Source organism: Sus scrofa, chromosome 6 (genome assembly GCF_000003025.6).
Source record: "Sus scrofa isolate TJ Tabasco breed Duroc chromosome 6, Sscrofa11.1, whole genome shotgun sequence".
NCBI lineage: Eukaryota > Metazoa > Chordata > Mammalia > Artiodactyla > Suidae > Sus > Sus scrofa.
The window spans coordinates 83,650,269-83,663,889 of NC_010448.4; the positions used below are offsets into that span (position 1 = coordinate 83,650,269).

Here is a 13,621-nt window from a genome sequence, read left to right on the forward strand (position 1 = left end):
GAACCCTGGTCAGTAACAATTATAGTTACCACGTTTTATCATACAACTTTTTAGTTTTTAAAATTATAGTTGATTTACAATGTTGTGTCAATTTCTCCTGTACAGCAAACCAACCCAGTCATATATATATACATACATTTCTTTTCTTATATCCACACAACTTGTTAATGCCTCTCCCTTCCAAGTCAGGTTTCCAGATATCTTGAATTTTACTATACTTTGGCTGATGTCTTGGTCTCTTTTAAATAATTTCAGCTGATTCTTCAAGTATATATTAATGCAAATAAACGTAGTTCCTTTTCCTAGGGACCAAGTTTGAGTAGGGAGGCAAGATCGATCCCTTACCCTTCAACCTGAGTCCTGGTCACAGACTGACCACTGACTTTATAACCCAGACCAAGTTCCGACCCTGACAAGTGACCCTGGCTACACTCTAACTTCTGGTCACGACGCGACGCCCTGCTTCAAGTGGGAGTGGTGGGGAATGGGAGGAAGGTGGACAGGTTAGGTATCCTGGAATTATCTGCGCTGGCTTCCAGCTTGTTCCGCACCAGGCCCAAGCAGCCACTTTAAGCTCAGGTGACCAGGGCTCGGCCCACAGGCTAGAACCGGCAAGGGGGAGAGACTGCAGAGAGCTGCGCCGAGGTCATGCGCAGAGAGAACCGTCGGTTCTCAGCGCGGAGGGCGGCGTGCAGGGGCGGGACACCCGCGCGGCCCGACTTCTGATTGGCTGCAGGAGGGCAGAAAGGGGCGGGGCCAGGACGGCGCGCGCTCTGAGGCGCGCGGCCTGGCGGGTGGGTAACGGCCGTTACCCGAACTGAGGGACCGAAGCGCCGCCCGCGGCTGACGTGGTGGCCGCAGTTGGCGTCCCTGAGTGAGGGATTTCGCCGCCCGCTTTCAGGCCCACGTAAGTCCTCCTCCCCTCGGGGGCCCGGTCGGACTGACAGACCCTGTCCCAGCCTTGGAGAGCCCAGGCGGAGCCTCAGGCGCGCTCGACCTGCCTCGGTGAGGGGGCCGCGGCGGAACGCAGCGCATGCGCAGAGCAGCTGTGCCGTCCCTCTCGGGTTGCTCACTGCCCCGGCTTTTTGAAATAATGCCCCCACCCCACCCCACGCCTCTTCAGGTCTCTGTCGCCTCCGCCCTCATCGCCTTGCCCCTTTTCACACACTCCACAGTAATCGCGGGACGTCTGTAAGGACAGGCCCTGTGCCCGCTCGCCGGGGTACGGCGGTACCAAGTTCCTTACCCTACGGGAGCGCACAGTCCCGGGAGAGGAGTAGGCGTCCGGCGGGTGGTTGCTCGGCCAGCACTGTCAGTAGAGCAGGTGGAGCAGGACCCGGGCGCGGAGGAAGTGAAGTTGGAGCCGCGATTTGGAGAATGAATAGAGAAGGAAGGTCGGGGGACAGAGCGGTTGCAGGCGCTAGGCTGGAGTTTCTCAGCCCGCGCGACTTTGCCCCCCACAGGGTATTTGACAGTGTCTGGAGACACTTTTAGCCCTCACTTCTCGAGGTTTACTCCTGGCATCTGGTGGGTAGAGGCCGGGAAAGCTGCTAAACGGCCTGCGGTGTACGGGACAGCCCCACAAGGAAGACTTAGCCTAGCTCCGATGTCGGTAGCACGGAGATTGAGGAAGCCTGCTATAGACAGGGAGGTTCTCTGCATGCACACAAAGTGTAGTAAAAATTGTTTCTGCAGTAGAGGGTGTTCAGCACTTACTTCATCACAGTAACACGGGGCTGGGGGAATCAGAACCTTTTTGTCTTTTATACCCATCTGCTTCCACCACATGGCACAGAGCCAGGCAGATTGGAGGCACTCAGTGAATTTTGGTTGGTGAATTGAATACTGTGTGCTAGGAAGAGAGGAGGAGTAGTACAAAGACCATTAAGATAACCATGCCTCATTACTTACCTTTAGGCCTTGTCTGTTTTGTAATGATCAGTGGTGTTAAGTGTCTCAAGACCAGTTCTTTGTAAAGGCAACCTCTTAGCAAGGATCTGGCTTCTCTTTCTTTAGGTCTGGTTTAATGAATGATCAAGGCGATGAAAAGAGTGTGATGGTGTGAGATTCTTAATGTGTCTTTGTCAGCTGTTTGTGTGTCTTTTGAAATCCTCTCCTGTCTTGATGTGGTTCTAGCAACAGCTGCCACGTGTGTTCCCCACCAAGGTTGTAATTCTTCAAGGGGGGAAATAGTTGTCAAAGTCAAAGTCTAATTCTTGGATAGCAACTTGAAAAGTAGAGCCTGGGTGGTGACCAAGGGGAAAGTGAAGAAATTTTATGAACTGTTTCCCCCCCCCCCCCACTTCTAACTGTTTTGGGACATGCAGCTGTGGCTATATCTGAGGTAGAAACTACAGCTTGTGGTGCCCTAGTAATTTCTTTTATTTCTTTTTGTTACACACAGAATGCTGATAGGATTCCAGTAGCTTTAGAGCACAGTCCTGGCTTTGAAACCTCTTCCCAACTGTACACCCTTCACTTCTTTATTTTCTTTCTTTCTTTTGTTTGTTTGTTTGTTTTTTGCTTTTTGGGGCTGCACCTGTAGCATATGGAGGTTCCCAGGCTAGGGGTTGAATCAGAGCTACAGCTGCCGGTCTTTGCCACAGCAACATCAAATCTGAGCCATGTGTGCGACCTACACCACAGCTCATGGCAGTGCTGGATCCTTAACCCACTGAGTGAGGCCAGGGATTGAACCTGTAACCTCATGGTTCCCAGTTGGATTCGTTTCCACTGTGCCAGGACAGGAACTCCTATTTTCTCATCCATAAAATGAGGATAGTAATAGTAACTACCTCATAGGTTTGACGTGAGCATTAAACATAAGACATACTATAGACTCTTTAGTGCAGTACTTGATGGGTAGTAAGGACAGGCATACCTCAGAGATGCTGTGGGTAGAGTTCCAGACCACAGCAATAAAACAAGTCAGATTTTTTTGTTTCCCAGTGCATGTAAAAGTTATGTTTATACTATAGAGTATTAAGTATATGATAGCATTATGTCTTTTTTAAATGTACGCAGCTTAATTTAAAAATACTTTATTGCTCCTAACCATCATCTGAGTCTTCAGTGATTCGTAATCTTTTTGCTAGTGGAGGATCCTGCCTTGGTGTTGATGGCCGATGACTTAACAGGGTGGTGGTTGCTAACGGTTGGGGTGGTAGTTGCTGAAGGTTGGGGTGGCTGTGGCAGTTTCTTAAAATAAGACAATAATGAAGTTTGCTGCATCAGTTGACCTTCCTTTTAGGAATGATTTTTCTGTAAAATGCAGTGCTGTTTATAGCATTTTCCCCATAGTGAAACTTCTTTTAAAATTGGAATCAGGGAGTTCCCGTCGTGGCGCAGTGGTTAACAAATCCGACTAGGAACCATGAGGTTTCGGGTTCGGTCCCTGCCCTTGCTCAGTGGGTTAAGGATCCGGCGTTGCCATGAGCTGTGGTGTAGGTTGCAGACGCAGCTCGGATCCCGCGTTGCTGTGGCTCTGGCATAGGCTGGTGGCTACAGCTCCGACTCAACCCCTAGCCTGGGAACCTCCATATGCTGCGGGAGCGGCTCAAGAAATAGCAACAACAAAAAAGACAAAAGACAAAAAAAAAAAAAAAAAATTGGAATCAATCTTCTCAAACCCTGCTGCTCTATCAACTAAGTTTAGGTAATAATCTAAATTCTTTGTTGTCATTTTGAGAGTCTTGACAGGATCTTCACCAGAGGTAATTTTCCATCTCAAGCCACTTTCTTTGCTCATCCATAAGAAGCAACACTTCATCTGTTAAAGTTTTATCATGAGATTGTAGCAATTCAGTCACATCTTAAAGGCTCCACCTGTATTTCTCTTGCTTTTTCCACCATGTCTGTACAAACATCGAAGATCACAGATCACCGTAGCAGACATAATAGTGATGAAAAAGCTTGCAATATTACAAGAATTACCAAAATGTGACATAGATACAACATGGGCAAATGCTGTAGGAAAAAATGACACCCATAAACTTGCTCTAGGCAGGGTTGCCTCAGGTCTTCAGTTTGGGGAGAAAAAAAAAGGCATTATCTGTGAAGTGCAATAAAAATATGTATGCTTGGAGTTCCCCTCATGGCGCAGTGGAAACAGATCCAACTAGGAACCATGAGGTTGCAAGTTCGATCCCTGGCCTTGCTCAGTGGGTTAAGGATCCGGTGTTGCCGTGAGCTGTTGTGTAAGTTGCAGACACAGCTGGGATCTGATATTGCTGTGGCTGTGGCGTAGGCCGGCAGCTATCGCTCTGATTGGACCCCTAGCCTGGGAACCTCCATATGCCTCAGGCGCAGCCCTAAAAAGCAAAAAAAAAAAAAAAAGAAAGAAAAAAAGGGAAAAAGAAAAATATTTATGCTTGTACTGAATACATGTTAAATTTGTTGAATGAAGGAGTAGTTCTCTAGTTTAAAGGGCTTTGAAAATAGAAACTATAAAAGTTGGGTGCTTTTTTTTCTGTATGCCTCCATTGGTTCCTACCTTTCTTGGCTGTATAATTGGTTATTTGTGTTACTTCTTATGTATTCATTTCTCTCACTTTTGCCTCAAGAAATCTGTCTCCTTCAAATGGTCCTAATAGTTTCCATCAGTAGCCCATCTCCTTCTGAACTTAAGTAAGAAGTTAAGAATTATTTATCTTGTACTGTTACACCTTCTGGGAGTTTTTTGTTTTTTTTTTTTAATTGCAGTATAATTCTCATACCATAAAATTCAGTTGTACGTGTGTGCAATTCAGAGGTTTTAGTATATTCACAAGCTTGTGCACCATCATCATTATCTAACCTCAGAACATTTTGATCACCCTGGTAAGAAACCTCATACTATTAGCAATTGCTCCCCATTCCCCCCCCTTAATCCCTGGCAATCACTAATCTGCCTTCTCTATGGACTTGCCAATTCTAGATATTTCATATAAATGGAATCATACCATGTGGCCTTTTCTGTTTATTTTCCTTCCCTTAGTATAATGTTTTCAGTGTTCATCCATATCATAGCAGGTATCAGTAGTTCATTCTTTTTGTTGCCTAATAATATTCCATTGTGTGGATATAGCACAATTTATTTATCTATCAGCTAATGGACATTCAAGTTCTTTCTACTTTTTGGCTGTATATAAATAATGCTGCTATGAATATTCATGTACAAGATTTTGTGTTGACATGTTTTTATTTCTCTTGGATGCATACCTAGGAGTGGAATTACTGAGTCATAGGGTAACTCCCATGTCTAACTGAGAGTTCTTTTTTCATCCCATTTTCAACTCCTCTGAATTTGGAAAGGTCTCAGAATCCAGTGGGCCTACTAGTTTGTTATATATTAAAGAAGGGTGAAAAAAAAGTGTTTTGATGTTAACTGTTTGATATCACTAGTAGGTAGGTAATCCTTCTATATCACCATTAAAACACTGAGTGGAAGCTTTTTTTTTTTTTTTTTTTTTAACTGAACAAAGTTTCTCTTACCCAGTATGTGGAGACCTGGGGTTTCAGGGGATGGTACAATTTCTGTTGTAGAAGTAGTGAATTAGTGAGGGTTTGGGTTGTTGTTACCGAAAGAAAACTATAGAGGTCAGTAAAGCACATTAGGGACACAGTGCCATAGAGTTTGTGTCCCTGTAGTCCCCCCCCCCCGCCCCAGGCCCCGGGCCAGGCCCACCAAAGTTAAATTTCTCCTGTAAGAGTTGGGTTCTGTTGATAGGGTTTGTCCCAAACTCTTTTGGGGCACTCAAAAATGCAGTTTCTAAATTTATATTTTATCTTCCAGGGACTGTACTGTATGACTTTTTATTAATATAAACTGCCAAGTATAGGAGATCCTGCTGTAGCCACAACAGGATTGGTAGCCTCTTGGGAGCACTGGAACCCAGGTTCAGTCCCTGCCGGGCACAGTGGATTAAGGATCTGGCATTGCTGCAGCTGTGCCTTAGGTGGCTACTGTGGCTTAGATCTGATCCCTGGCCCAGGAGCTGCATATGCTGTGGGCAGCCAAAAGTTGGGGGGGGAGCCACCCTGTCATGTGTAATAAAAACATTAATTAAGCACTTAGATGTGTCAGGCACCATTTTAAGTTAATTCTAAATGAATTAAAGTGGAGAGTTCCCACAGTGGTGCAGTGGGTTAATGGTCCAACTTGTCTCTTTGGAGGCACTCTTTGATCTCATCTGGTACTGCAGAAGCTATGGTGTAGGTAGGTCACAGCTCCAGCTTAGCCTTGATCCCTGCCTGGGAATTTCCATAGGCTGTGGGAGCAGCCGAAAAAGGAAAAAAAAAATTGTAATGAATTAGTTCATGTTTTTATCCTTATTTCTGTAGGAAGTAACTGAGGCACAGAGATATTAAGAAATTTGCCCAAGGTTACATAGCTAACACATTGCTAAGTCAGACTTTAAACCTGAACTATCTGACTAAGAGTTAATACTCTGGTCTACTGCTGTGTACTGCCTCTCAAATACTATGCCTATCCAAGGTATTATTATTATTTGCAGTTAATGGTTACATTTAAACCTTTTGTTTATACATGTAGTAATCAGACTTCTGCTAAATTCTCGGAACCTACCATTATAGTAAATTTAAATTTATTTTTTTGGCCACACCTATGGCATGGGAAAGTTTCTGGGCCAGGGGTGGAACCTATGCCACGGCAGTGACCTGGGCCACAGCAGTGACAGTGACAACACCAGATCCTTAACCTGCTGAACCTCTAGGAAACTTCAAGTGTAACTATAAGTGTTTTAAGGAATGGAGAAATGGGAAGAAAAGCTCATGTTCCCAGCTGAGGATTGGGGTTCTGCTTATGACCAAGAATTCTGTCCATCTTTATACATCATATGACTAACTTTCATTACTGGAGAAACTTGGCAATTCATTTTATGTTAATCATATTTGAAGCTATAAAACTTCACTATTAGTTTGTCTATTTAGTTTTTTTCTACTCCACCTTCCATCCTGTTCCAGTGGATGGGAAGACCCGTGACAATGTATGTTAATTAAAAGTAACATTTTTATTTTTTTGCAAGAGTCAGAGGGGTTCTAGGCTCAGTATTGGGAATCCCTATTTGATTATAGGATTTCTCTTCTTTATTTTTTATTTTTTTTTTGTCTTGTTGTTGTTGTTGTTGCTATTTCTTGGGCCGCTCCCGTGGCATATGGAGGTTCCCAGGCTAGGGGTTGAGTCGGAGCTGTAGCCACCAGCCTACGCCAGAGCCACAGCAACGCGGGATCCGAGCCGCGTCTGCAACCTACACCACAGCTCATGGCAACGCCGGATCGTTAACCCACTGAGCAAGGGCAGGGACCGAACCCGCAACCTCATGGTTCCTAGTCGGATTTGTTAACCACTGCGCCACGACGGGAACTCCCTATTTTTTATTTTATTTTATTTTTTTTTAGGTTTTTTCTTCTTGCTTTAGGAAGAGAAGTAGAGTAGAATATTGAGAGTTGCTTTGCCTCAAAAAATATCCTTAGGAGTAGAGTAAAACATATAGAAGTATACTTGAATACTCTATGTTTTTGACAGTTTCAGTTGAATGGGAATGAGTTACAGGGAATTAAAGATAGTGGAGAGATCTGACTTGTTCCTTCATTCCACAGCTAGCTCCAATAACCGTGTTGATGACCATGCAGGATAAATACCCAAGTGAGAGGATCTCTCATGCCACATCACCAGGTGAGTAGTCAGTTTTCTGGATTAAATTCTGACCTTTGTTATTTTATTTATTTATTTATTTATTTTTAAAGAGGATCTGATCTTTTTAAATGAACTTTATTGCATTTTTGTAGTTGTACAATGATCATCACAAATGTGCAGAAGCCTTTTTTTTTTGGTCTTTTTAGGTCCGCACCTTGGCATATGGAGGTTCCTGGGCTAGGGGTCGAATTGGAGCCACAGCAACACCAGACCCAAGCCGAGTCTGTGACCTACACCACAGCTCATGGCAGTGCTGGATCCTTAACCCACTGAGTGAGGCCAGGGATCAAACCTGCGCCCTCATGGATGCTAGTCAAATTCAGTTCCACTGAGCCACAATGGAAACTCCCTTTGTTATAACAGACATTTCCTTTTTTTTTTTTTTTTTTTTTTTTTAGATGCTGTTTTTTTTTGTTTGTTTGTTTGTTTGTTTTTGCTATTTCTTTGGGCCGCTTCTGCGGCATATGGAGGTTCCCAGGCTAGGGGTCGAATCGGAGCTGTAGCCACCGGCCTACGCCAGAGCCACAGCAACGCGGGATCCGAGCCGCGTCTGCAACCTACACCACAGCTCATGGCAACGCCGGATCGTTAACCCGCTGAGTAAGGCCAGGGACCGAACCCGCAACCTCATGGTTCCTAGTCGGATTCGTTAACCACTGCGCCACGACGGGAACTCCGACATTTCCTTTAAAGAACATACTAAGCAACAAGCATTCACTGAAATGCTGGTACTCAGAGAACAAAAATGACATGATGCTACATTGAATAGCAAAATAGGTCTTTCTCAGAAGACCCTGAATAGTAAAATAGGTCTCTCTGAAAGAACAACTATTTATCTCTGGTCCTATATGGCTTCCAACAAGACATGTGATTGATTGGGAGTAGAGGACACATAAAGGATTGTAACAGAATGGCTTTGGAACATAGTTCCATTTGAAATCAGAAAAACACAGCATAAATTACTGTGTTGTATGTTGTCTTTGTAGTCCCGTGGGTGGGTCAGTCATCTGCTAGCCCACAAAGATTGGAATTCTTCTTGGATGCCAACGGTCTCACTTGTGTTGTCACTAGAGACTCAGGAATTTATCTCTAGAACAGATTTACAAAATTTTGAAATCTCAGTAGATAGCCTAAGTTGACATATGAAAAGTGTGTATATACTTCTAATATATATATATTAAAACATAATACACATACTCAATAAACAATATTAAGTAGAGATGGTATATTCAGAAAGGAAGTAGCATTTTAGAAAAATAACTTGAATTCTGGGGCATTTATGAAGAAAGGGGTATATTTTAGTGAACTAATGGTATGTTTTCTTTAACTTTAAAAATCCCTCAGAGGTGCGTTATAGCAGACATTTGGTAGATATGTTACATTCTCCTAAGCATGTTCCCTTGCATATAATAAGCACTTTGAAAAGCATTTGAGGAGTTCCCATTGTGGCTTAGTGGAAATGAACCCAATTGATATCCTTGAGGATGCAGGTTTGATCTATGACCCTGCTCAGTGGGTTAAGGATCCAGCATTGCCATGAGCTGTGGTATAGGTCACAGACATGGCTTGGACCTGGTGTTGCTGTGGCTGTGGTGTAAGCCTGTAGCTGTAGCTAAGATTTGACCCCAGCCAGGGAGCTTCCATATGCTGCACCTGCGGTCCTAAACAAAAAAAATTGAAACAGTAAGCACTTCGGAAGGCAATTCAGGATTCATTCAGCAAGTATTTATTGAACATCATCTATGTGCCATGCACTATCTCGGAACTGAACTGGACAATTTCTTACGACAGTTATGTGTATAGTGCAAATTTTTGGAATAAAGCAATCCCTAACAAAGCCTGTTCTTTTCTCGTGGCTTTGTTTTCAGTAGTCTTTCATTTGATTAATAATAGTCGTAATATTTGATAAGAATGCTTCTGATAGGACATGGGATATAACACAAAAAAGTGTCAGCTTTCAAACCTGAATTTTTTTTTTTCTTGTCTTTTTAGGGTCATACTCACGGCATATGGAGGTTCCTAGGCTAGGGGTCAAATTGGAGCTGCAGCTGCTGGCCTACACCATAGCCACAGCAACACCAGATCCAAGCCATGTCTGTGAACTACACCACAGCTCATGGCAACGCTGGCTCCTTAACCTACTGAGCAAGGCCAAGGATCAAACCTGCATCCTCATGGATGCTAGTCAGATTCTTTTCCGCTGAGCCACGACGGAAACTTCACACTTGAATTTTGAAGTAATCCTAAGTCTATAACTATTCCAAAACATATTTTTACTATTTATTTATTGTCTTTTTGCCATTTCTTGGGCCGCTCCCGCAGCATATGGAGGTTCCCAGGCTAGGGGTCGAATCAGAGCTGTAGCCACCTGCCTACGCCAGCGCCACAGCAACACAGGATTGGAGCTGCATCTGCAGCTTATACCACAGCTCATGGCAACGCCGGATCCTTAACCCACTGAGCAAGGCCAGGTATGGAACCCGAAACCTCATGGTTCCTAATTGGATTCATTAACCACTGAGCTACGACAGGAACTCCTATTTTTACTTTTTAAAGCAGATTTCTCTTTCTCTCTTTTTTTTTTTTTTTTTTTTTCCTTTTTTGGCTGACCCATGGCACATGGAGTTCTTGAGCCAGGGATTAAATCTGAGCCACAGTTGCAACCTAAGCGACAGCTGTGGCAACGCTAGATCTTTAACACGCTGTGCTGGGCTGGGGATCGATCCTGTGTCCCAGCGCTCCCAAGACACCAGCAATCTCATTGCACCACAGTGAGGACTACAACAAATATCTCTTTTAAAATTGTTTATGGAGTGAGTAAATAGAAAAGTAGCAGTAGTGAAGAATGGAAGATTAGTGGTAGAAACAGGGAGTGGTTTCCAGTAGGAGGCCAGGAACATAATAATAGAGGGCCACAATTGATTTTCACTATTTCAAAAGACCTGATAAGTTGTATACTGACTAGAGAGGTAGTGCCATTTAGAGTCACCAGAGGTCAAATTTCTTTGTTTATGGCTAGAATTATGTTAATTTAGTATCATAACACTGGCTAATCTTATGATGATCAGAACCTCTGATTTGGGGCTATGTTTTTTAATTAAAGATTGTTACAGATTACTGTTTGTATATAGATGCTTTCACAAGAAAGTCCACTGAGACTCAAAGAATAAAAGAAGTTCTGGGGGAAAGTGTGGTTGTCTTAAATAGAAAGCAGAAGTAAGGGTGGCAGAAAAAAAGAAAGAAGCAAAAGTAGAAGGCAGTAGGTTCAAAAGATGGGAGAAGCATTAAATTCAGAAGAAGGGAGGGAATAAGGTGATCTGTCTTTAAATATCATTTGCTTCCCACTAGATCATAGTCTATAGAACTGTGTTTTCTCAAGTCTGATACTTTAATGGATAAGTAGCTGACATTACCCTTTTGTTTGTATACATGGATCATCAGATAAAGTTTAGAAAAATTATAGTGGATTTTCAAAATTAATTTGAATTTAAATCTTTGCTAGTTTGTTAGTAAGTCAAGTATTTATTGAACACTTCCTACCTACCAGCCCTCAAATGGCAAGCTGATCAAGTCAAATAAATCTCATTAATCTTGTTTCATCTTAACTGCTTAGAAAATTTAGTAGCTTTTTGTGTATGTATGCCCTTGCTCCTCAAAACTCTTCAGATTAACTTATAAGACTCACCTTGATCTGGATTTACTCTGCCCACAAGGGTACCCTGATTCAGTCAAGCAATGGTTTCAGTATGGGACTAGATTGCTTCTTATCCTGCAGAGCATTTGGAAACATACAGGAGGGTATTTTCAGGTTTCACAGTGCTGGTGGGATGGAGTGAGGGCTGCTCACTGGCACTTAGTGAGTAGGGAGGGACTAGGGATGCTAAAGCATCCTGTAGTATATAGAAGTATATAGATGCACATTGAAGAATTGTTGTATCCAGAATGTCAAAAGCACTTGTTGAGAAACGTGTAAGAGGAGAGAATGTGGGTATTGGAATCAGAACAACCTGGGTTCAGACTTCCTTTATGGAACTATGGGTTAAGGATCCAGCATTGCCACTGCAGTGGCCTAGATTTGATCCCTGGCCTGGGAACTTCCACATGCTGTGGGTGTGGCCAAAACAAAAAAAATATTCTGGGTTCAAATCTCAGCCCTTATCCTCTGTAAAACAGGGATGATAAGTAGATAGATGAGATCATGTTTTGTAAAGTGCTGTGGCTTCTAGATATCCAAGAACAGAGCTGCTGTCAACTATTACTGTCTAATTACCCCTGGATTCTTGGTCTTATTTCTGTCCTTGAGCATTGTTACCTCTTATGCTATTTCCATTTAAAATTAATTCAGAGTAGCTGAAATAGGCACAGGAGAAAGAAAGGGGGTGGGGGTGCCTCTCTTCTCTCATCGGTTTAAATGATTTTTTTAAAAACACTCCTTGAGTTCCCATTGTAACACAGTGGAAACAAATCAGACTAGGAACCATGAAGTTTCAGGTTGGATCCTTGACCTTGCTCAGTGGGTTAAGGATCCAGTGTTCCCATGAGCTGTGGTGAGATGCGGTGTAGGTCGTAGACCTGGCTTAGATCTGGCGTTGCTGTAGCTGTGGCTGTGGCATAGGCCAGCAGCTGTAGCTCCGATTAGACCCCTAGCCTGGGAACCTCCATATGCTGCGGGGCAGCCCTAAAAGAAAAAACAAACAAACCAAAAAAACACTCCTGTGGGGTTATATGAGCTAGTTCACACTAAAGGTGGGAAATGCCGCTTGTTTCAGGTTCCAGTGTGATTCAGAAAGGCAGTTCCCTGGGGACTGAATGGCAGACCCCAGTGATCTCAGAGGCCTTTCGGAGCCGCTTCAGCCGCTGTTCAAGTGTAGCTGACAGTGGGGACACAGCCATTGGCACATCATGCTCAGACCTTGCAGAGGGTAAGTTTGGATTCATAATTTGATTACCAATGTGTTGATGTTTTCAAATTGTATTCCAAGTGTATTGTCATTTCCAAAATATTCATAAGTCATTCCATTCAGTCAAGGAGTCTACATGATTCTTCTTACTTTACACCTCTGGAGCTAGTTCATTCCTCTTGGCTTCTACTGTTTGTCCAGCCTGAAACAACTTTTGATAGGTTTCTTGGCCTCAGGTCTTTCCCTCTCTTGCCAGATTAATCCTTTCCTGCAAATCCTCAATTGTTTCTATTACTTGGAGGATAAAGGTTAGAGTCCTCAATTCTATGATCTGGCCCTATCCCATTTAAACATATTTCTTACTGTCACCAGGTCTGTCGTCTTAACCTTGCTATGAAAGCACAGAACCTTTGTTTGATACCTGAACTCTTTCCCTCTTTAATCTGGGCCCATTTGTGCTGTTCCCATCTCCTCCTGCCCATCCCAGATATGCTGATCTTATTTTTTATGATTTAATAAAGTATCTGACAAGACTTTTCCCATCCCTTTCTCCCATTACTGATCTTCCTTTTTGCAATTTTATATCTTTATTTTTTGCCACTTATTTTCACACTTAAATTAAGCAATAACTGTGTCAGACTATACTTTATAAAAGTATTTTTTTAAATTTAGGTGATGGGTTCCTAGGAGGGCAGAAAACCTAATGATAATAATTAATTACTATTTATCAAATACTTTATGATGGATACTGTGCTAAATTTTTTCAACTTTTTCATTTAATACCTTTAAGAACGCTATGAAATATTTTATTTCCATTCTACATATGAGAAGGCTGAATTCAAAGTGATTAAGTGAGTTGATTAAAGTCACAAAACTGCTTACCTTTGTACTTTATCAGATGGCACACTCACTAGGGTGGCTGTAATCAAAAGGATAACATGTTGGTGAGACTGTAGAGAAACTGGAAGCTTTATATTGCTGGTGGGAATGTAAAATGTCAGAGCTGCTTTGAAAAGGCGCTTCT

At 42.9% G+C, this 13,621-nt stretch overlaps 1 protein-coding gene across 2 annotated transcripts in view; it reads left to right on the plus strand.

The window, feature by feature from the left end:
* Positions 743 to 13,621, plus strand: part of CEP85 (centrosomal protein 85) — a 38,064-nt gene continuing 25,185 nt past the window's right edge. Inside the window, exons 1-3 of one of the 2 annotated variants that reach the window (XM_021095615.1) lie at positions 743 to 907; positions 7,600 to 7,675; positions 12,466 to 12,618. In XM_021095615.1, the coding sequence (XP_020951274.1) occupies positions 7,621 to 7,675; positions 12,466 to 12,618 (208 nt within the window). In that variant the 5' untranslated portion in view covers positions 743 to 907; positions 7,600 to 7,620. The remainder of the gene's footprint in view (positions 908 to 7,599; positions 7,676 to 12,465; positions 12,619 to 13,621) is intronic. The other variant, XM_021095616.1, reaches the window with a different exon arrangement.